Source organism: Sinohyriopsis cumingii, chromosome 10 (assembly GCF_028554795.1).
Source record: "Sinohyriopsis cumingii isolate HCF-2022 chromosome 10, ASM2855479v2, whole genome shotgun sequence".
In the NCBI taxonomy this organism is placed as follows: Eukaryota; Metazoa; Mollusca; class Bivalvia; order Unionida; family Unionidae; genus Sinohyriopsis; species Sinohyriopsis cumingii.
The window spans coordinates 34,884,728-34,911,398 of NC_142970.1; the positions used below are offsets into that span (position 1 = coordinate 34,884,728).

Below are 26,671 nucleotides of genomic sequence, written 5' to 3' on the forward strand. Positions count from 1 at the left end.
TAGTGGCTACAGAAAGAGGAACGACTAACTTTGTATAAAACTGAAAAACTTATGTTTTTATCTTTAATGTTTTCTTTCAAGTTTGGGAAATTATGTTGAGCAGACTTTATTTAGAAGAATTCAAACAAATACTTTTCCTTTTATTTTAATGGTAAATCAGCATCATTTATACAGAACTAAAATTCTCTTATGCCAGTTTGTTTTCTGTCAAAATTGATAAAATTCTGCTTAGCATTTTGTACCGACTGCATGATTTAAAAACATTTCAAAGTTATTTTATGACGTGATGTTTTTGTTCGGTATGTTCCATATCTGCTTACAAACTTTTACGAAGAAAACATTAAAACCTTTCATTGTAATATTTAGTAACGGCAGCCGTATTTGACGTTGGATCAACATCATTAGCACAAAACTGTAAGCCCTTTCCGCTTTTATGAGAAGACGATTAAAGTTTTTTAATTTTAGTATAGGCAATCCTATTTGATGGCAGTTCGGCATAACTTATACCAAAAACAAATTAATTGAAAGCCTTTGATATTATTATATTTCTAAATTTGATCCTGTGATTTTTGAGGATCTATTTAAAATAATATATGTTAACGCAAGCACGAAAAACACCTTATGACTATTGTGCTAAGAACTTGAACAGTAAGCTTCAGCTAGGATGCAGACGGACGCATAGATGGGCATGCACTGGGGTGAGAAAATAATCATTGTCAGGTTTTACCTCTTGATACTATAGTACAGTGCTTACACTGTACGACTTGACACTTACACTGGAGCCTGGCGAGTGCTTCTCTGAGCTCTCCGACGAGGAAGAACAGTCAAGTAGATCCAGAGTCAGCTGACTAAAGTCCACTGTGTTAGTGCTGCAAGGAGCAGAGTAACAGTCGGGGGAGTAAGTTTCAGACCTGGAACAGGACGAGCTCTTGGAGTATGCAAATGTGCTGGTGTGATAGAACGATTGGGAGACCGAGGTAGAAGCAGAATCAGATTTTTTAAATTGTTGTTTCTTTCTCGTGGCCATTCCATCTGTGACCTTAAGACTTTGCTCCATGCTGCCCGTGCTCACATCGTTAGATGTTTCAATCACATTTGCACCACGGGAGTGAAAACTATTGGATAATGATTGCATAGGAGCTGAATGCTGTTCATGTGGCAAATGATGCTCTGAAAACAAAAAACAAACTAGAGTCACATATGTTGCTGGTCGTTGCAAATCCGTGTACTTTGTGACATATTTACTTACCCATTTCTGAAACTTTACCCGGGAGTTGTAATCCAACATATCTTATGTCCTTCTATAAATGTAAATACATAGTCTGTTAAACCATTGTTTGAAACAAAATAACATTGTATCACCAGTTTAGATATGTTTAATCTTTTACATCACCACTACTGGACTCAAGGGGATGAGCCCAAATATCATGTTTTCCCGCTTTTGGGTGACTTACCAAGTTTGGTGAATTTTCACCCAGTGGTTTATATGTGGTTACGAGCAAACAGAGGAAAAGGTGAACAGATGTAGGTGAAATAAAACACTTCTGATGACCCTATCTCACGTACATGGGTATCATGTTACTTTTTGTCTGGACAGTAAAGCATATTTTGGGCGATTTTAATGTACGTCTTAAGGAAAATCGCTTTAAAATATTGGGATATTAAACTTTTTGAAGAAAAAATTGTACTTCCAGAAAATCAACGTTCCAAACAATCCAAAACCACAAAATATTTTTTATAGGTTTAAGTGCATTTATTAGAGGTACATAAAGTTGAATATCTTTCCCACCGAATGGTCGTTATATACAAAACTAAAGGAAACAGTGACCCGTTAACATCTATCCTCAGAATATTAGCTGCATGAGAATTTTAAAAAGAATCACATTTGAAGAGGCCGAAAATGATATATTTTTCTTCTTGGTTACATCAAGATAAGTGTTTGTTTCCGTATGACATATCTCGTATTCCTTACCTCCCTTTGGAAGGGTATACACTACTGAAACAACGATGTAAATTTGGTGATAAAATGCCACCTGGAAACTGTACGCTTTGATAACTATATCACACTTGATAAGTACTGCGTTTTCAGCGATCTTTTCTGTATAAATGACTTTAGTGCAGAAAATTGATATTGCGTAATACACAGAAGGAAAAGCCAGAAATTATTTTCTTGCGGGGATCGGGCACAAGGCGCGTGTCGTTAGAACGTTGCAAGCAGCTGACGTTAAAATATATAAATAACGTAACAATGAAGCGCTAATTGAATCATCATCGGCCTTTTCCTCCAAGTCAAGAAAGAAATCTCAAATACAGTTTGTCACCATTAGAATTATAATTTTGAGCTTCATTGCTTGCATGGCACAATATTGCTGGAAATGGAACCAGACACAACCGGAACAATGTCGGCCTTTTCTGTCGTGTCATATGCAGTGTACTCCGCGAATCATAAAGCAATGAAATCTATGTACTCTTACATACGAATTTATTTTTCGCCTTGAGGAAAATGACCGAAAGATGCTCCAAATGTATGACATGCATCGGAGCCGATAATAATATTTTTCAAGTCGCCACCATTTTGTTTTCAGACCAACTATATGGAATATGAGTCATTTAATGAAAACATTATGTTGATATGAACATTAGTGCAGTAGGAATTGCCGTAACAAGATTTTTGTCAAGATTACCGTTATTATGATAGACGTGTTGATAAGAGATCAGCACCATTTTCGTTTAGAACCATATGTACGTCATACAATGTGCTTTCATAAAAAAACTTGCTTATATAACTGTCTGTTCAGGATAAGTAACCATAAGAAGATTATCGATGTTTAGTGCCATTATATATCATTTTTGTTTAAGGCATAAACAACCTTAATACTCTTGTCAATATGACTGGTCAGTGCGGCAAGGTCACGTCATTTAGTGAAAATCCCGCGTCAGTATGACCACCAGTTAGGGATAAGTAAGGCTTGCTAGATTTTCAAAACGTTCATGTTGGATGTCTTATCAGCACCATTTAAAACCACCTGCAATGAAAATTCTTAGTTATTAGATGTTCGAGGGATACTTTTTCCATTTGACCAGTTTCATGCCTACCTCCAAGTAGTTAAGAAGAGTAGCGATAAGAGTCTAATAGAAAGACAGATGGAGAACGTACAACATGCCATCTCATACGTTCCACTGGACTGTGATCAGTAGAACTTTCTTGAAAAGAAATGCTTTATTTATATGCCAGTGTATGCAGTAATTGACCCACAAATAAAACATCTAAACATCATAATAATACTAGGACAGCTTCATATTTTCCTGGCAGATTTCCTCGTATAACGAACCCCAAACAGCTTGCAAGTTATAGTGCGGAACGGAAAATGCTACTGAAACCTAAAATAATGCCATGCAAATACGAGCTTGGGAATAGGACCGTCATTGTAGCACATGATACAAATTTCATCCCTCTTCTAATAATGTTTTATATGTTAACTATGTTTCATCTCTTAATCCAGCACAGCTCTAAAGCTGGAGAGTGGAATGGAAAGTGTAAAGGAAACTTAAAATACCGATCCGTGAGATGACCTTGAGGATAACAACCACACTGTGTTTGGTGATGCACCCTCTAATGAAGATATATAAATACATAAGTTTCATTCTTTCATCTCAAATAACCTAAAAATTATAGACCGGAGTGTAAACTGTGGCTGAAAACGTGAAATACTGTGCCATGAAAAGGACCTTAAAGGTAAGACTCTAAATGCGCCTTTAATTCCGTAACCTCAAATAGTTTCAAAGTTATAGAACGAAAAATAAAAGTGTGACGAACCAACGGAAACTCATACAATGTGTCCCGCATTTCCTAAAAATATGGGGGACAAACCATTATTGGTAAAGGACATTTTATTTTTTCAAAGCCAGATATGTGTGTAACTATTAACCAGAGTCTATTGAATGATTACATAGTTGCCCTCTACGAAGCTTTTAATAGCTGTAAACAGCCATTGCAAAAAGCATTTGTTTAGCTGGAAAACTAGTTAGCTCTTTAGTCTATATTCATTTGCAAAATAAGCATTATCAAATGTACATATCCAAACATGATATATTTAGGACAAAGCAACATGAGTAGGTTTATTTCAGTCTCTCTCCTCAATACTCTTTACTGATATGATGTGGATGACGTGAATACTAAAAGTTCATGATTGACACATTGATATAAGATAATGTGACATTAAAATAAAATAAAATAGTTGTTAATGATTATTCCTTGTGCAAATGTGTTGATGTTTAGTAAGAGTCGACAAACATGAACATGTTGGACTGGGGTGGTGGTGTTATACACCTTTAAATTAAAAGATCAAGTGATATTTTTGTAGTACCCTAAATACGTACCAAAGATATATCAGATTGAGAAAAGATATTAATAGTGGCTAAAAAGAATATTATAGCTATTATAGCTGCCATCATGAGCTTTCTGACCCTTTTAAGGATCTCCTTGTTGACGTGTAACGAATAGTGTGTATAATCTAAGATAAAATGCTTTAAAAATTGAAACTGGAAGCAAAACTTCACAAGGACATGCCTTTGGTATTGTACTCAGAAAGACACATCTTCAAACCTAGTTGAACTGTATGTATGTATATGTGGGTGTATGATTTGGACTTTTAACGTCACCTTTACAATTTTTCAGTCATATCGCTACGATGTTGGAATTGTGACATTTTATAGTGATGTCTAGCACTGGGGCATCATGCCGCAGACATGTAGCATGATTAACTAGAGTATGAGCTACACAGACAAGTATCGGAATGTCAAGCAACTATTTAAAGTGTTCAGTGATTGAGATTAGTTCATTAAGATTAGAAGGAACTTTTAATACAGAAAGAACATGCTCTTTATTCGAACCATTTTTTACGCTATTTAGTAAGGCTTCAAAGTAATTATCCACGCTGCATATGCTAGTTTGACCATCGATCCCATAGACACAACAACAAAAATTGATTGGATCTTGCAGTAGTATTTTATTTGCGTCCAGAATTCACCTTTAAATTTATTTGTGATGTGATGTGATGTGATGTGATTTGGATTTTTAACGTAGCTTTAACAATTTTTCAGTCATATCGCTACGATGTCTGCAATGTGGCAGTTTATAGTGATGTCTAGCACTGGGACATCATGCCGCAGACATGTAGCATGATGTCCCACCCAGTCACATTATCCTGACACCAGGTCGACCAGTTCTAACACTAACCTCTTCATGCTGAGCGCCAAGCGAGGAAGATGTTAGTACCATTTTTAAAAGTCTTTGGTATGACTCGGCCGGGGATGGAACCCACGACTTCCCGCATCCGAGGCGGACGCTTTAATAACAAGGCCACCGGAGCGGTCGAACTGTATGTATGGATGGATGGATGGACAAGGTTCAACGGCACATCAGCATAATCATGGCCATAAAATGAACATTAAGTTTAGGTAAATAAAACAAAGATAAACACAAAAAGTATAAAACCCCTAAAAGACAACTTCCAATGTCTCGTCCTAAACTGCACTCTTTTAAAATATTGAGCTGGAAGATCATAAATCGGCAGAAACACAACAATTAATCGAAGTCAACGAGGCATGAAATCCATGTCGCGGTGACCTGATTTTTACAGGCTATTATTGTTCTCACCAAGACGCAGCCACATAAATATCATGGTGTCACTGTTGGCCAGTAATGCCATAGATATTAACAGAAATGCAAAGCATAATCAAAGTCACCTAAGAGTGAAATACAGGTCACAATGACGGTGTTATACACACAACTATGCAGGACATTTGCACTCTTGTACAAGGGATTTTTGCAATCCCCATATTGAATACCACAAACGCAACTTTGTCCACATGTCATATCAGTTCAAATTTGTTTAAATACACAGAATAAAAAGAAAGGGAAAACACAACAAAGAAAAGCAATAGCGGAAGACGTCCTTGTTGTAATGATGTATGATTAAGTAGTTCATGGTGAGATTAATAAGACGTCTATTGCTCAAACCAGGTCACAAATTATAAAATATAAGCAATACAAGTAAAATGTCATTCTATACTAATTAGAATACAGAATCTGCTTTCTGATTAAAGTGGTTATTGTTTACCATATATATCAATATAAACGTGCATCGTAGACCAACAGTATTTACACTTCATAAGACGTATAATTCTTTCAGCTAATCATAAATATATTTATTAAAATATCATTTTCTTAAAGGCACTTTTATACGGATATTTGTCATTATGATAAATGGTAAAGAAAATGTTTATTTAAATATAAGTTAAATTTTTCCATTAGAAATGATTTGTTTTCCACCAAATTATGTTAATGCATAGTCAGGTGACAGTTGATACAAATAAACGTTTTGTAAAAAAAAAATTATTCCTGTTTTAATATCAGTCTTTGGGAATCTATAATCAGAGCTTTAAGTTGTGTTAAGATATAATTCAAAAGGAATTATTTAAATCATCTATTGGATTTATTAAAGTGCTCACTGACTGGATTAACACATGGTTTGGGGATTTTTGTGAATTTATAAAAAGACATTCAGGATTGTTTCATTATGATACCTCCAGACTATTGGTACATTAGCATATTAAATATTATTGGAATTCATTCAGAATATTCTATAGTTTTGGACTTATGACAGAAAATTTAGAATAATTCCGGATTTAATTCACAATGCCGTGTCTTGAAATTTCACTTTCTATTTAAAGGAAATAAATTGATGTTGAATTTTACAAAACGTATTCGTTTCGCTTCTTCCTGCAATTTAGCTTAAGACGAATGAGGCGTAACAGCAGGATAGATCGAAAATTGCCGGAAATGAAATTGAAATTAAGAAAATGAAAGAACAAATGGTAACTGATAATTAACATATTATATTGAAAAACGGACTCAAGGGGAAATACAAACCAATTATGCTTGTTTAATGAAAATAGAAAATTAAATTTAGCCTTACACTATAACGAATAAAGACATTTTTGGGTGTTATTATGGCTTATTTTGAAATATCAAAGCTGAGTAAACAATCGCGGTAATTTAGTTGATTGCAAAAAGATCCTTTCTTCCGTTTATATTAATAAAAATATTATGACGATGTCTACAACGTTTTAATCGGTTTAAATAACCCAGCTTTACTGCATCGAAAGCTACTTAAATAAATCGCACATTCAATAAACAGTCCACTATGCCGCATATATAATATTTCTCTTGACATTTCAAGACTTTAACATTCTTGTAAACCTGCACATGTCGTACCAGTAATATTAATTAATGTATTGGAACAAAATGTTGTAAGACTTCCGACAGCTGAAATTGACAGAACAAGTTAGACTTTTCCTTGTTTCTTCAGGCGTGTGTGAAATGTTATATTCTGTGTTCAAAATAGATACTAGCAATTAATTAATCAACTTCTTAAATGTTTTTCACATGAGTCTTAGTTATGCAATACTGTTCAGAACTGCTCTGATTTTTTACACTTTGCACATTTAGAAAGAAAACAAAAGAAACCCCAAACAGACCAATTGAAAAATAAAACAATAGAAAAAACAAGATTAAATAAAATTATCAAGAAGAATATTTTGACCATGTCTGATTATACCAAAGACAACTAAACTAGACCAATATTTGACCATGTCTGATTACACCAAAGACAACTAAACTAGACCAATATTTGACCATGTCTGATTATACCAAAGACAACTAAACTAGACCAATATTTGATCATGTCTGAATATACCAAAGACAACTAATTTAGACCAATATTTTGACCATGTCTGATTATACTAAAGACAACTAAACTAGACCAATATTTTGACCATGTCTGATTATACCAAAGACAACTAAACTAGACCAATATTTGACCATGTCTGATTATACCAAAGACAACTAAACTAGACCAATACTTGATCCATTCAGATGTAACTGGGAACCAGCAAGTGCAACTTGATTATGAATAGTCCGATAAATCAGCACAACCCTCACACACCTGTAATGATACTGATGGGCGATTTGATGATTTGATGTCACATATTCCTAAAAACCGAGGAATGTTTGCAGACAAATGTATCTGTAACAAATCGGTGAAAATGTTAAACACATATTGATATTTCTCGTGCCCTTTGAACTTCCGTCGGTTTAACGGTTAAAGGGTCCTTTTGGCAATAGGTACACACCATTTCCGGATCAAATCCAATACTTGATGACTTGAGAAAACCACAACCCTATGCTCTGAATTTCATGGCTACGTGCAGATGTTGCCAAATACCTATGTCTAAACTGTACGACGGTGTGTTCCGGGTAGATTTAACTGAAACAAAATTGCACATTCTAGGCAGACCGGTCTGAACTGCACACAGACAGGCGAGCCTTTGCAAAAAGTATAGTAAGTTGGTGATTTCAATTAAAAAATGAACAGAACACGAAAATGATGGTCCCAAAATGCAAACAAATCCCACAAAACTCAGTCTTTTACCCTTCTGCACATGCACGAGCGAAATAGCCAATGAAAATCGACATTGATAACACAACTAGGCACGAGGTCAAAGAGAAATCTCCTGGATACATATTTTATTGGAAGTATTTAGAAGCAGCCCCCATAATATGTTTCCTACTCGTATTTCAGGCGAAAATGAATAAAATCTCCAGGGTTTAATGAGTTAAGAGGTTAGTGTTAGGACTGGTCGGTCTGGCGTCAGGATAATGTGACTGGGAGGGACATGATAGTACATGTCTTCGGCATGATGCCTCAGTGCTAGACATGACTATAAACTGCCACACTGCAGACATCGTAGTGATATGACTGAAAACTTATTAAAGCTACGTTAAAAATCCAAATCACACACAAACACACACACACACACACACACACACACACGTAACATTAATAAGATATTCGCATGCCTATAGATATCGACAGCGCTTAAAACTGCAAATAATAATATTGTAAATGCACATCACACACATTTGTGTTGGGGGGATTTACTTCATACCTTTTACACATTCCACCTTCCCATAGTGTTTCTTACCGGTGTAACAGGCAATAGTATACCCCCAGTCCGGAGTATACCTGGGGTTAAAGCGACCTAGGCTAGATTATACCCGGGTATATTATGGCCTGGGCCAATTTATACGCTGGGGTATATCATGGCCTAGGCCAATTCATACCCCTCAGGCCAAATTATACCCCCATGATATCAATAGTGTTGAGCGATATACACAAGAATTAATTTTTCAACATTTTATTGAGGATTCAGCTTTGTCAGGTAAAAGTTAAGTGAGAAAGCTAACTGAACTAAAATCTTAAAACTCTAAACACATAGACTTTTATTACGTCAACCAGAAAAACTTTAATCAGTAAAAATATTAGACTTCCACAAAGATCAAAGATTAGTACCACAATTCTCAGTAGTGTTTACACTTTAAAATAAAACCACATATCTAAAACATTATAATGCAATTGTAACATAATGTTCAATTAATTTGACTATTCATAATATAATAAAAGTCATGACGTCCACAATGCACGCAAAGTGTCATCGGTGAATTTACATACGCCAGTTGTATACTATTATCAATTAATTTGAAAAAGATCAAGCTTTTATTATCCTGCATAGCTAAAAGAATGAATTAGACATTTCACATAAATAGAAGTGTGTATTTATTTGCAGAAGTACAACATCAGCTGCAAAACTATTATATCTTCAGTTAGTGGCAAAATATTTATATCTTCTGACGGTAGTACCCAGTTAGTGGCAAAACATTTATATCTGCAGATAGTAACACCCAAGAAGTAACAACATAATACTGCTAAAGTCTCATATTTTTTCTAAAGATTTTAGTTGAAGAGACTTCTGGTTTGCTAATATGCACTTACATTAAACAATCATCCGAATATTAGCAAAAATGCTTCCCCCCCCCCAAAAAAAAAAAAAGCAAAAAAAAAAACATAATCCCCACCCCCCAAAAAAAATAAAAGCAGAAGAAAAGGCACGGTTACGAATATCAGTTTTGGATGCCTCGGTAGAAATGAACTGAGACTTGGCATTCTTCCATGGTTGAAAACTGAAAAGTAAATATTAATTTAATATACAAGTGGGGCATATTCTGGCCTGAAGGGGTATGGTCTGGCCCAGGCTATTTTACACCCCCGGGCATAGTTTAGCCTAGGGCACTTTATCCCCCGGAGTATACTCTGGCCTGGGCCAGACTATACCCGGGTTTAATCTGGGCAGGGGTTAATTTGGCCTGCTACACCGGAACAAGAACTGTTTGTATACTTTGTCTTTACTGTACGAGCGCAAGCTATTGTGGTAACGTGTACCAAACTCGTAAAGTTTTACCTTTACCATTTTCATTGCAAACATATCTACTTTGCACGCGCCAATTTCATGGCGCAATTTCATATAACTGATTGATTCTTCATGAAAACGTGTGATGAATCATCCATAATAATATTGCATAGTGTATGTTTCAAATACTTGCCTCACACACGAATTTAACTTTGCCAAATATAACTAGTGTATGCAAGGGCTTATTTTAATTTTGCCCCATATAACTAGTGTATGCAAGGACTTATTTTAATTTTACCCTATATAACTAGTGTATGCAAGGGCTTATTTTAATATTGCCACATATAACTAGTGTATGCAAGGGCTTATTTTAATATTGCCACATATAACTAGTGTATGCAAGGGCTTATTTTATCTTTGCCAAATATAACAAGTGTATGCAAGGGTTTATTTTAATATTGCCCCATATAACTAGTGTATGCAGGGGTTTATTTTAATATTGCCACATGTAACTAGTGTATGAAAGGGCTTATTTTAAGTTTGCCCCATATAACTAGTGTATGCAAGGGCTTATTTTAATATTGCCACATGTGACTAGTGTAAACAAGGGCTTATTTTAACTTTGCCCCATAAAACTAGTGTACGCAAGAGCTTGTTTTAATTTTGTCCCCATATTACTAGTATATGCAAAGGCTTAGTTTAACTTTGCCACATGGGACTAGTGCATGCAAGGGCTCTTTTTTCTTTCTCCGTGTCCCATACAACTATTGTGCGCAAGGGCTGTTTTCTCTATGTCCAATATAATTAGTTTATGCAAGGGTTCTTTTCTCTGTGGCCAATATAACTAGTGTATGCAAGGGCTCTTTTCTTTTTATCCCGTCAAACTAGTGTAGGACTCTTTTCTCTATGTCCCATTTAGCTAATGTATGCAAGGGCTCTTTTCTAGCAAAGACACAAATAGACAATTTAAGCAACAAAGCCACGGTGATCATAAAATATATCTATGGTGAGGATCAACTTGGAGCTGCTCATAACAATTCGAGCGAATTTACCTTTTCTTTACAGAACATAATGAGACAAAGTCAGCCGAAATTATTACATACATTGAAAGGTAATATGCTGTCTATATTGACAAGTATTTGATGCTATTGTCCCGAGATTCCAAAATACTATTTCCGGTATCAAAGCCCAAATTATACCCAATAATCAAAACCCAAATTATACCCAATAATCCAACCCCAAATTATACCCAATAATCAAAGCCAAAATTATACCCTATAATCAAAACCCAAATTATACCCAATAATCCAACCCCAAATTATACCCAATTATCAAAGCCCAAATTATACCCAATAATCCAACCCCAAATTTTATACCCAATAATCCAACCCCAAATTATACCCAATAATCAAAGCCCAAATTATACCCAATAATCAAAACCCAAATTATACTCAATAATCAAAGCCAAAATTATACCCAATAATCAAAACCCAAATTATACCCAATAATCAAAACCCAAATTATACTCAATAATCAAAGCCCAAATTATACCCAATAATCCAACCCCAAATTTTATACGCAATAATCCAACCCCAAATTATACCCAATAATCAAAGCCCAAATTATACCCAATAATCAAAACCCAAATTATACCCAATAATCCAACCCCAAATTATACCCAATAATCAAAACTCAAATTATACCCAATAATCCAACCCCAAATTATACCCAATAATCAAAGCCCAGATTATTCCCAATAATCAAAACCCAAATTATACCCAATAATCAAAGCCCAAATTATACCCAATAATCAAAACCCAAGGTAAACCCAATAATCAAACCAAACAATTATACCCAATAATCAGAGCACAAATTATACTCAATAGTCAAAACCCAAATTATACCCAATAATCAAAACCCAAATTATACCCAATAATCAAAGCCCAAATTATACCCAATAATCAAAACCCAAGGTAAACCCAATAATCAAACCAAACAATTATACCCAATAATCAGAGCACAAATTATACTAAATAGTCAAAACCCAAATTATACCCAATAATCAAAACCCAAATTATACCCAATAATCAAAGTCCAAATTATACCCAATAATCAAAACCCAAGGTAAACCCAATAATCAAACCAAACAATTATACCCAATAATCAGAGCACAAATTATACTCAATAGTCAAAACCCAAATTATACCCAATAATCAAAACCCAAATTATACCCAATAATCAAAGCCCAAATTATACCCAATAATCAAAACCCAAATTATACCCAATAATCAAAATCCAAGGTAAACCCAATAATCAAATAACAAATTATACCCAATAATCAAAACCCAAATTATACCTAATAATCAAAAGCCAAGGTAAACCCAATAATCACACCACAACGCATACCCAATAATCAAAGCACAAATTATACTAAATAGTCAAAACCCAAATTATACCCAATAATCAAAACCCAAATGATACACAATAATCAAAACCCAAATTATACCCAATAATCAAAACCCAAGGTAAACCCAATAATCAAACTACAAATTATACCCAATAATCAAAACTCAAAGTAAACCCAATAATTAAACCCCAAATTATACCCAATAATCCAAGCCCAAATTATACGCAATAATCAGAACCCAAATTATTCCCAATAACCAAACCCCAAATTATACCAGATAATCAAAACGAAAATTATACCCAAAAATCAAAGCCCAAATTACTCAATGATCAAAACCTAAATAATACCCAATTATCAAAATGAAACTATACCCAATAAACAAAACCCAAATTATACCCAGTAATCAAACCCCAAATTATACCCAATAATCAAACCAAGAATTATACATAATAATCAAAACCCAAATTATACCCAATAATCAAAACCCAAATCAAACCCCAAATTATACCCAATAATCAAAGCCCAGATTATACCCAATAATCATAACCCAAAGTATACTCAATAATTCAAGCCCAAATTATACCCAGTAATCAAACCATAAATTATACCCAATAATCAAAACCCAAATTATACAAAATAATCGAAACCCAAATTATACCCAATAATCACAACCCAAAGTAAACCCAATAATCAAGCCCCAAATTATACCCAATAATCAAACCCCAAATTATACCCAATTATCAAACCCCAAATTATACACAATAATCAAAGCCCAAATTATACCCAATAATCAAAGCCCAAATTATACCCAATACTCGAAGCTGACGTTGTGATATAACACTACAGAAAACAATATGGCTCCACACATTGGTGTTTCAAAAGAAGATCAAAATTTCTAATGTCTTCAGGGTAGAGAGGAGTGACTGTTCGGCAATTGAGGGCTTCTTAAGCCCATACATTCAAAAGCGAAGATATCATGAAAGACAATGACAAAGTAAGTCCAGCATCCTAAATATACACAGAAAGAATTGCATGCCATATAAATTGTTATATCGTCCATGCAATTGACAAGGATCTTTAAGTAACGAAAACATATAACATATTTAGCCTTAAAGTAAGTTAAAACGATTTAACATACGAGCAGATTTTTTAAAAAATAAAACAGTTTTTCTCATACTCATCACCTAGACGTCAAGAATGAAAAAAGGTTGGGGCAGACTTGTACTATGTCACAGGTATTTGAAATGTAGAGTATACATATTTCTATGATCATATTGTTCAGCATATTTAACCGTACTAAATCAATAAGGCTTTACATTCGTTGAATCTACAGCAATTTTTGACCGTACCAAATCAAAACAGGCTTTACGCCCATTTACTCTTCAGCATAATTTGATTGTTCCACAAGCAACCCATTAACTCTACCGCACCAAATCAATGAGCCTTTACACCCACTGACTCTACAACAACATAGCTTGATCGTATCAAATCAGTAAGGTTATACACCGGTTGACTCTAAAGCATATTTTGACCCTAACAAATCTATCAGGCTTTACAACCATTGACTATCGCACATTGTGACTGTGCCAAACCAACCAGGCTTTACTGCCATTAACTCTATCGCACACTGCGACTGTACCAAATCAATCAGGCTTTACAGCCATTGGCTCTATCACGCATTGTGACTGTATCAAATCAACGAGGCTTTACAGCCATTGACTCTATCGCACATTGTGACCGTACCAAATCAAGCAGGCTTTACAGCCATTGACTCATTCGAACATTGTGACTGTACCAAATCAGACTTTACCGCCATCGTCTCTTTCGCACATTGTGACTGTACCAAATCATTGCGGCTTTACAGCCGTTGACTCTATCGCACACTGTGACTGTATCAAGTCAATGAGGTCTTACACCCATTGATTCTATCGCACACTTTGACTGTACCAAATCAATGAGGCTTTACAGCCATTGACTCTACCGCACATCGTAACTGTACAAAATCAAGCAGGCATTACAGCCATTGACTCTATCGCACATTATATATGTACCAAATCAATGAGGCTTTACAGCCATTGACTGTATCACACATTGTGACTGTACCCAATCAATCGGGCTTTACAGCCATTGGATCTCTCGCACACTGTGACTGTACCAAATCAATCAGGCTTTACAGCCATTGGCTCAATCACGCATTGTGACTGTATCAAATCAATCAGGCTTTACAGCCATTCACTATCGCACATTGTGCCTGTACCAAATTAATGAGGCTTTACAGCCATTGACTCTATCGTACATTGTGACTGAAACAAATCAATGAGGCTTTAAACCCACTGACTCTACAACATAGTTTGATTGTATCAAATCAACATGTCTTTAAACCCGTTGATTCTACAACATAGTTTGATTGTATCAAATCAACATGTCTTTAAACCCGTTGATTCTACAACATAGCTTGATTGTATCAAATCAACCTGTCTTTAAACCCATTGACTCTACAACATAGCCTGATTGTATCAAATCAATCAGTCTTTAAATCCATTGACTCTACAACATAGTTTGATTGTATCAAATCAACCTATCTTTAAACCCATTAACAACACACCATAGTGAGATTGTACCAAATGAATCAGACTATACGCCCATTGACACTGTCAAGGGATATTTTAATTGTATCAAAAAGATATTAAGAGATTAGTGTTAGGATTCTTCGGCCTGGTGTCTGGACAATATGACTGGCTGGGTATGATTTCATATGTTTACAGCACCATGCCCCAGTGCTAGAGATCACTAAAAACTTCCACACGGCAGATATCATCGCGATTTGACTCGAATTGTTAAAGCTACGTTTTCAAAATCCAAAAATGCAATCCAAACAACCATTGAGTCTACAGCATTATCTGATTGTACAAAGTCATTCAAGCGTTACAGGCACTGAGTCTACAGCATAATTCGATTTTGCCAAATCGAACAGGCTTTAAACCCGGATTCGACAGCATAGTTTGTCTTTACCAAATCAACCAAGTTTTACAGCCATTGACTCTACCGCACATTATGACTATACCAAATCGACCAGGCTTTACAGCCATTGGCTCTACCGCAAATTGTGACTGTACTAAATCGAGGAGGCTTTACAGCCCTAGACTCATTCGCAAATTTTGACTGTACCAAATCGACCAGGCTTTACAGCCATTGACTCTACCGCAAATTGTGACTGTACCAAATCGACCAGGCTTTGCGGCCATTGACTTTACCGCAAATTGTGACTGTACCAAATCGACCAGGCTTTACGGCCATTGACTCTACTGCAAATTTTGACTGTACCAAATCGACCAGGCTTTACGGCCATTGACGCTACTGCAAATTGTGACTGTACCAAATCGATCACGCTTTGCAGACATTGATTCTACCGCAAATTATGATTTTACCAACTCAGTCAGGGTTTACATCCACAGAATCTAAGGTATATTTTGAGTGAAAAAATATAAGATTTTAAACCCATTGACTCTTCAGCATATTTTGATTCTACTAAATCAATCAAGCTTTACACACATTGACTTCATAGCATGTTTTGATTATACCAAATCAAGCAGACGTTAAGCCCATTGACTTTGTTGCATGTTTTGATTATACCAAGTCAACCAGACTGTAAACCCATTGGCTCAACAGGTTTTACACCATTCACTCTGCATCATATTTCGATTGAACCAAATTAACTAGGCTTTAAATCCATTGACTTGTCATCGCATTCTGATTGTTTGTGTGTGTGTATATATATATATATATATATATATATATATATATATATGAGGTATATGTAATTAAAAAATTCAGATATTCAAGCACTGCATGACTGGTCGTGATTGGTTTAACATCGGCATCGCCTATGATATCTAGAACTGGATTAGAAAAGTACGTTACAAACGGAGAGAGTGAGAGAGAGAGAGTTCATTTTTCACGAGTTTCAAAAACTGAATTGTTTTATACGTTAAACCTGACATTACGTGTTTAACTTATCATTAAAAGCCAAAGGCCTTAGTAATGTTCAACCTGCCGCATTGTTGTGAAATGGTCAAAGATGTTTTCTGATGTGTTAAAACTACTGCATTGTTGTCAAATGGTCAAAGGCGTTTTCTAACGTGTTAAAACTGCCGCAATGTTGTCAAATGATCAAACGCGTTTCTACCGTGTTAAAACTGCCGCAATGTTGTCAAATGATCAAAGGTTTTTCTTAACGTGTTAAAACTACCGCAATGTTATCAAATGATCAAAGGCCTTTCTTCATGTATTAAAACTGCCCCAAATTTTATAAAATAGTAAAATGCTTTTCTTTTGTGTTAAAACTGCCGCAATATTGTCAGAAGGTCAAAGGCCTTTCCCAATGTTAAAACTGCCACAACGTTGTCAAATGGTTTGTCTTTGATGGGGTACTCAAGATCAAACATCCAGCTGATTCCTAATAAGGTGACTTCAACATTATAAAAAAAGAACGCGATTTTGTCTCTTTAAGGAACTTTTATTTCTCATTACAGAGAAAAAATAACGATTGCAAATTATTATACTGTGAAGAGATTGAAATAAAAATGGGTTCGTTTGTCCTTTTATAATATTATATATATATATATATATATATATATATATATATATATATATATATATATATATATATATATATATATATATATATATATATATATATAATTGACATCTGGGGGGATGACAAGGGCATAGGCATGGAAGAAAAGAAAATTAGTATTACTATGCATGATCGCGAGGAATTGTTTTATAAACGTTAAAAATCTAAAAGAAAATTATTTCAACTTCTATAATTTCCTATCCAGTTTACTCAACCAGTTCATCAATCTGATGAGTTGGTGAGTCATAGGTTGGTCTGACCTAACGGGCAAGTTTCCGTAACCTTAGGAATTTTACATCCCTCCCACGAACAATTTTTCCTAACCCTGCGTGTTCTACTTAAATACATCCTTCACGGTATTTACTTCATTTTGATATTGATAATCCATTGCGGGATTTTTGGGAGGATTTGGGTTTTTTGGTGGTATCCTTACTGGTATACTGGAATCACTGAATGAAATCTGTCACAACGTGTTTCCAATACTGTAATCATTAGTAACAAATTGAACGGTGCTCTTCATTCTCTTACAGACTTCTAACATATCTTAGAATTTTACATGAATGCATGAATGCCCGAAGTATGAAATTATATAAGGGGTCCAGTAGTTTTAACATTAATCCGGAACCATGACATTATAATAGGGATCCAGTAGTTTTAACGTTACCTCCGGAAGCATGAAATTATAAAAGGGGTCCAGTAGTTTTAATGTTACCTCCGGCGAGACACATGAGCTGAGCCACATTGTACTATGCACTAATGCCGTGTTTACTAAAACGACCATCTCACCTCTGTCTGCGGCGGTTCGAGTCTAAGATTCAGCCAATGTGGGTATGTGAGAAAGCTTGCCAGTAGCTTCTCGTGGGTCGGTGGTTCTTTCCGGGGTTTTCCCGGGTTCTTCCTCCACCATTAATACTGGCCGCCATGTATAGCCTATCGTGTGCTGAAAAATGGCGTTAAACCCCACAACAACAACAACAACTAAAACGACCGCAGGTTCAGCTGGCGAACATTTATAGTCTATTTCCCCGAATACCAACACATATCAAACACATACAAATCGTATTCTCACCTGATTAACCACATTCATCAATTAGACTCGGGTACTGACCAAATGGATTCCGTTTCATGAATCAAGGTGTGTGTGTGTGTGTGTGTGTGTGTGTGTGATTTGGATTTTTAACATAACTTTTTTAAAAAATTCAGTCATATCGCTACCATGTCTGCAGTGTGGCAGTTTATAGTGATATAAAGAATTGGGACATAATGCCGCAGACATGTAGCATGATGTCCCACCCAGTCACATTATCCTGACACCAGACCGATCAGTCCTAACACAAACCTCTTAATGCTGAGCGCCAAGCGAGGCAGTTGTTAGTACCATTTTTGTAAGTCTTTGGTATGACTCGGCCGGGGATCGAACCCACGACCTTTCACATCCGACGTGGACGCTCTAACCACTAGGCCACCAGAGCGGTCATGAATCAAGGTACGTTTACGATAGCAAGTTTATGTAGCTTTAATAGTAAGATCTCATTCGTGAGTTTCAAAATCATTAAATTGTAGCATTTGGTACTACTAAGGCAAGAAGTTCCGTAATCTACCGAAGTAGGTATGTAATTTCTAGGCAAAATGTCACAGTGCACCGACGAGAAACTATTTAAAAATTACTACAATGAGGACGACAACAACAAGAAGACCATGACAACAAAAATGTTGAACAAAAGATGCCCTTTTCCCCCATTTTAAATCAAAACAAAGTATTATATTGATTGAAGAAGATATGCTTGATAGTGTACAGAGAGAGAGAGAGAGAGAAAGTGTACAGAGAGAGAGAGAGAGAGTTGTCGAGCTAGAACCTGGTAAATACATCTGTATTATATGGTTCTATGACCCTTTAAACCGTTTGTATCGACTTTTATTTCCTTCGTAAATATAAATAGGTTGACCGTCGACAACGTTATCGTTCCTACCGTCGATATAGCCGAATCCACAGTTACAAAAGTGAAATCTATGTAATCTCTGTGTCATCTATAAATACCTTTGTCAATGAAGAAACTTAGGAACATAGTTTTGATTGGATATTATTTCACTTTACTTTTTTTAACTTTTAGATTCTGAGACCAAATGTTGAGTATCGTTTCATTCATTCGTGAATTACCCCTACCTGGGAATATCGGCTAGTTCAAATCGTGGAATAAAAATGCATTGTATGTAGTGGGGGTGGTAAGGTAGATACAGTGTTTTATTTCACATCACAGACAAAAATATCATAGATTCAATACCAGAATAACGTTTAAATAATTACTCAGTCTGTGTATTTAAAATAAAATTGTACGACATTAATACAAATACAAACAGTGTATTGTCTCCCTTTACATATGGTTTTTAACACATTAATAAAAATAAACCTATTTTATTTCCTCCTTTACGTATGGTCTATTTCACCCTTTACTTACGGTCTATAACATATTAATATAAACACAGCTATGTAATATCCCACTTTGGTCTATTGGTACACATTGGTAAAAACAACGCTAAAAATTTTTACCCTTTTGTTATAGTATTGCACATTAATACACATAAAAACTACGTATTTGACCCCCCCCCCCCCTTACTTATGGTCTATAAAACATTACTATAAATACAAATTATCTATTGTACTCCTTAACGTATGGTCTATAACACATTAATAGAAATTAAAGATCTGTGATCTCCACCTTTACTTAAAGTCTATAACACATAAATACAATATGTATATATATATATATATATATATATATATATATATATATATAGAGAGAGAGAGAGAGAGAGAGAGAGAGAGAGAGAGAGAGAGAGTTTTTCAGTTGAAGTAATTGAAGCACATTGATTTTCTAAAAACAATTATGTATGTTTTGTTGAAATTAAGTGATTAGATGGTTAATTGGTGAATAAAGATTTAAGCATTAGACCAATGGGTCGATACTGGTAAATTAAATAAGAAGAGTAATCGATGGTTCTTTCTAACCAAAGACGTGATTTGCTCACTGGGAGAACCCCAGTGTGCGCTTATCCATGGTACATTTAAAAAAAATTAAAATCCCCCATCAAAGATAGCTTGTAAACACACACACACACACACACACACACTTGGAGGTATCTATGAAAATATTGAGGGAGGCGAGGGGTTTGTTGGACAAAGCCCCATTAGTCTCTTGAATTTTAACGTTTTTCGGGCATAATTTTCGCTGTCTCACTTTAAAACGTACAAACTTAGGAAAACATTCTGGTTTGTTTTTGCTCATTGTTAGGAGAGGGGTAGATCCTCCCGAACCCAATCCCAACCATACCCCCAGATACGTCCCTGTACACCCACCCACAATAATGGTATTATTGCTCTAAAATAAACAACGAACAATAAAGAAACATAGCATTGCACAATAATATTATTAAACAAGTGAAAGATAAATGAGATCACTGCTGTTTGTAATTTTCAAGTTCAGCAAAATTATTTATACTTCCGACTGGTCCGGTGGCCTAGCTAGTGGTTAGAGCGTCCGCCTCGGATGCGGGAGGTCGCGGATTCGCTCCCCGGCCGAGTCATACCAAAGACTTTTTAAAATGTTACTAACAGATGCCTCGCTTGGCGCTCAGCATTAAGAGGTTAGTGTTAGGACTGGTCGGCCTGGTGTCAGGCTAGTGTGACTGGGTAGGACATCATGCTACGTGTCTGCGGCATGATGGGAAAAACCAAGTGCTAGACAAAACTATAAACTGCCACACTGCAGACATCGTAGCGGCATGACTGAAAAATTGTTAAAGCTACGTTAAAAATCTAAACCACACACACACACACACACACACACACGCACACACACACGCATTAATAATGACATTGTGTTTCCTTCTCTGTTAAAAATAACATGTTATCATCCGTAAGTTATTGACTATACAGAGTACATCGACCCAGGCAACGTGGCCTTCAGGTCATTGACTTTCTGTTATTGCCACGAGTGAGTAGACCGACCTATATGAATACATAATTAGCGAGCCGACAGTGGTCATTGTGACAGGCCACTGAACTCTACCTGGCTAAAAGTACATGCACATTGGTAAGTCTAGCCGTTGAGAGACAAATATTTTACTGGATGTTGTCACTATAATATATATTTGAAGAATCTAAGTGCATGTGCATGAACACTTGTTGATGCTGTGTATGGTATATATTCCATGATAGTCGCTGCTTCATGTTAAGTCTCATGTTTTGCTCACAAAAATGATAGCGAAAAAGATCTTGTCCAGTTATGTGCCCATCCCACACTTTTCATCGTATTGACAAGGTGAGTTCTTTACGCTCATCAGATACTGTATTCCCTGAGTTAGTGCTAGTTATAAGCTTGAAAATATCGTTGGACAAGGTTTCCATATCACAAAATTGTTTGCTTTCGTAGCGGATGTAAACGAACAATATCAATAACAATATATTTAAGAGAGACATAATTGTGGCGATATTAAAAGTAGTAGGGATACAATTATCATTTGGGTACAAGCAGATATGTAGTTTTCATTATATACTTATTTGTAACACGTACAAGTTCAAACTGTTACAAATTCACTATCATTCATTCAGTTGTATGAAATTCACCGAAAACCTAATTTCTTTAACAAATTACGTACAATAAATATTTTCTTGGAAAATATATGAGTTTAATCAATGATTAATTTAAGTTAATGAGCTGAGTGTATGATTAGTTGATTATATATATGTGTGTGTGTGTGTATGTGCGCGTTTATTAATCCCTAAAAATGACAAATTTATACTATATTTGCATGTGTATTGAAAATTATAAACATAGGCACCGGACAATCTATTCCAAATTTTCGCAGAATAATATCGAAAGAAAAATGACAATCAGTAGGTGAGCTTAAAATTAATGAATATCAAATCTGTGATGTATCAACCCAACAGGTTTGTTTTTGTTTTTTGTCAAACAAATAAATACTCTCTGAAGCCCAACCTTTGAAAATGCTAAGAAAACATGATGTTCAAGATAGCCATGATGTCCAAGACAGCCAAATACTTTAAAAACTGGTAAATGGGTCCGCATGATACTCTCAGTTGGTTTTCTTTTACAACGCTGTTGACTGATTTGTTATAAAAAGGGTCGTCGCATTGTTTCTCTAATTTTAGCTCTTCCGTCCATATTTGAGAGCATCCAGCATGGAAAGGATTTTCTGCCGAGAGTGGTATACGTATAATCACAGTGTTAGATACAGTCTAACGGATGTACAACGTGGCAGCCGATATGTATTATTTACAACACGAAAGCTCTTCATGCCAGAATGAATTCTGAAATATTTAGTCAAATTCTGATGCGTTTGTTATAGAACAAAATATTGTAAATATTTGTATAATTTAGTAACTCTAAACAAAATTTGGCAATGTATCCATAACATCTGATTATATCAGGAAATGAATCCATGACATCTGAGTACATTTGGCAATTATTTCATAACGTCTGAGTACATTTGGCAATGAATCCAAAACATCTAAGTACATTTGGCAATGAATCCATAACATCTGAGTACATTTGGTAATGAATCCATAACATCTGAGTACATTTGGTAATGAATCCATAACATCTGAGTACATTTGGTAATGAATCCATAGCATCTGAGTACATTTGGTAATGAATCCATAACATATGAGTACATTTGGCAATGAATCCATAACATCTGAGTACATTTGGTAATGAATCCACAACATCTGAGTACATCTGGTAATGAATCCATAACATCTGAGTACATTTATAGTAGCAGTAGCCATATTTAGATAATACTTTGTAATATGAAATTCCGTCAAGCCGAGATGCCTTCAGTCAATTGTAGTCAGAATATGTTCAGCATTCTTTAAGAAGAAAACGTTATAAAAAAAATGTGTTAGGTAATGACGGTCAAATTTGATAGTTGATTGGCATCCATTATGGCAATTAAACACGTATTCATACCACGATACGTATTCATAACAAACTTGATCAAACTACGTAAAGCTGTTTCAAAAAAAAAAAACTATTAAAATATTTCCATATGTTTAGTAATGGAGGTCACATTTGTTGGCAGATAGGCATCATTCGTACAAAAATTAAACATTTCAACCGAAACGCGTTTAATTAAATATGGCAGAATTCTGTTGGAAAGATTGAAGAAGTCATTTTATTTAGTAAATTCTAGTAATGTTGGCCATATGTGATAACGGATACGTGCAATTTAAAATTTTTGAAAGACCTCCATGCTGAGTGGTGTCTGTTAAAAATGTATTAATTTCTGTTGAATGGGTAAGTCATATTAAGGTTTTTATATTTTCAATAATGTCAGCCAAACTGAATGGCTTAACGGCATCATCTGCAATGAAATGTCTTCATCATTATCAGACCGTATTCTTATTTTATTGTATAAAATATGCCTACAACTCGACTTCGCAAGATCCGCTTTGTGAGTAACGGTGAAAAAGGTATCCGCTTTGCGGCTTAAGGCGGATAGTAACTTGTCCTATGTCACTTGTTTAGGCTTGAACACAAGAAAGAGTGAAAACAACAAGCTTTGAAAAATACAATAATTTATTTCCCTGGAATAATTCTGTAAAAATGAAAAAAATATGAACTTACTGTTTTATAGAATCAAATCCAAAAACTAATCCAAGAATAATCCAAGAATAAAATTTTGAAGTCCTAATACCAAATGTTCTACTGATTTGACGTTAGAATCCCGACGAAGAATCCAAGATGGAAAACGATGACGTATGCTGCAATATGTAGTGTTGAAGTCTACAGTTCCTTGTAGAAACAAGAATTATCACTCCGGTGTCTGATAGCTGAATAAATGTTTATAAAAAAAGCTGTTCTTGTTCCACAATATTACATGAGCACACGTATTTTCCAGAAAAATAACAGAATTAATCCTTTTTGAATCCAACTAATTTGAAATAACTCCAAGCCAAATCATTGGAAATAACTCCAAACAACACAACATACAACTAACAGTTTAACAGTCCAGCTTCTACTGAGATTAAATCTCCAAAACATGGGTTATATGGTCTTTCTAAAACGTAAACAAGGGGTCACGCGATCATCTTATGGAAGGTTATTGAAGCAAGTACGTGTTACAGATCACGTTTACCCAGTATGACCCTGACGAAAACCAATAATATTTACTCTCAGAAATAAAAAAAAAGGTTTACATCTTAAAGACAAAGTCCCATCATGACCTTGGAAACAAGCAATCATTTTAAAATAAAATAGAACTTGTTTACGAAGGTTGCTACAAATTCTGAAACAAGGTCATGATTTAGATCAACACCTGGTGTTTATAAACTATTTTTTAATTAAAAAAAACTGACAAACAATTAAATTGAAATAAATATATATTAAATCAGATATAATTAAATCAAATATACATAACACTTGTAAGATAGCTTATAAATTAATGTTATATTACTATACAAGCTTACATATCGTGACAGTTAAATATGAGACTATTCTCACCTTCATATGTTAACGCCTTCATAGTCTGACAATTCCATTGACCGCGTATTATGATGTATATGTTCATTGATTTTCTATTATCCACGACCACTTTCGTGTCATTTTAATATATTTTTGTGATCGACACATATGTATAATTTTGGAAATTGGACTAATATCGTTATAATCATTTCTTCTAGACTCGAAATAACTTGAAAGTCGTTCTTACATTAATTTATTCTAGACTCGAAATCAGTAGAAATTCATTCTTTCACTCTTCTATCATCTCTAGAATAGACTCCATTCTTCCATATAATTTAAAAGTGAAATCATTATATCTTCTGTTCATGTCTGAAATACGATCTCTGATTTAATATAACACATTCAGTTGTAAATACTGTACAGTATTGTATGCTCAACTAGAAATGATTGAGCTGAAACATAATTTGGTAATGAATGACTTGATGTAAATAGTGTAATTATCACGTAATTTTAAGCTGTGTAGTAGATGGTGATTTTACAAAGACAGACATCCTTAAATAGAGTGAAAATCTAATCAGATCACCTGCAGGATCTAAGCAACACGATTACTGAATATCATTTGTCTACATAAAGTGATTTTCGGGTTAGCTCCGGATAGATTATGTGTTAGATCCGGGTCAGACATGATGATATTGTTTCCTGATTACTCACGGAGAGATGTAATTTGGATTTGATTCCTGATGCATAAAGTACATTAAACTTCACATCGCAAGAAATTCAACTTAAGTGTAATGCATTAGATAAAACAGCGTAGCAGTGTTAATCATGGATCTCAATTTTAAGCAACACATAATCCCATTTGTGTTCTACCTACTACCGATTTTAAGCAACACATCATCCCATTTGTGTTCTACCCACTACCGATTTTAAGCAACACATCATCCCATTTGTGTTCTACCCACTACCGATTTTAAGCAACACATCATCCCATTTGTGTTCTACCCACTACCGATTTTAAGCAACACATCATCCCATTTGTGTTCTACCCACTACCGATTTTAAGCAACACATCATCCCATTTGTGTTCTACCCACTACCGATTTTAAGCAACACATCATCCCATTTGTGTTCTACCCACTACCGATTTTAAGCAACACATCATCCCATTTGTGTTCTACCCACTACCGATTTTAAGCAACACATCATCCCATTTGTGTTCTACCTACTACCGATTTTAAGCAACACATCATCCCATTTGTGTTCTACCCACTACCGATTTTAAGCAACACATCATCCCATTTGTGTTCTACCCACTACCGATTTTAAGCAACACATCATCCCATTTGTGTTCTACCCACTACCGATTTTAAGCAACACATCATCCCATTTGTGTCCTACCCACTACCGATTTTAAGCAACACATCATCCCATTTGTGTCCTACCCACTACCGATTTTAAGCAACACATCATCCCATTTGTGTTCTACCCCCTACCGATTTTAAGCAACACATCATCCCATTTGTGTTCTACCCACTACCGATTTTAAGCAACACATCATCCCATTTGTGTTCTACCCACTACCGATTTTAAGCAACATATCATCCCATTTGTGTTCTACCCACTACCGATTTTAAAAGCAAAAGGTACACAGGGTATAAAAATGCACAAAACTCCGTCATGTCATTCGTTGATTTATAGGTTCTAATCTGATTGTCGCCAGGCGGTCATACAAATTGTCAACTAGTTGGCGTTAGTAACACTGTTGCCATATTTGCTTGGGCCAGTCTGTTTTCAAGCAACAGATGTGATGTAGTTCACCGTCTTTGAAAATCTAAT

General features: G+C 35.2%; 1 protein-coding gene across 1 annotated transcript in view; it reads right to left on the minus strand.

The window, feature by feature from the left end:
* Nucleotides 1-26,671, minus strand: part of LOC149789865 (peroxisome proliferator-activated receptor delta-like) — a 53,863-nt gene that overhangs the window by 23,179 nt on the left and 4,013 nt on the right. Inside the window, exon 2 of the mRNA XM_089971857.1 lies at nucleotides 776-1,170. Coding sequence (XP_089827983.1) covers nucleotides 776-1,170 — 395 coding nt within the window. The remainder of the gene's footprint in view (nucleotides 1-775; nucleotides 1,171-26,671) is intronic.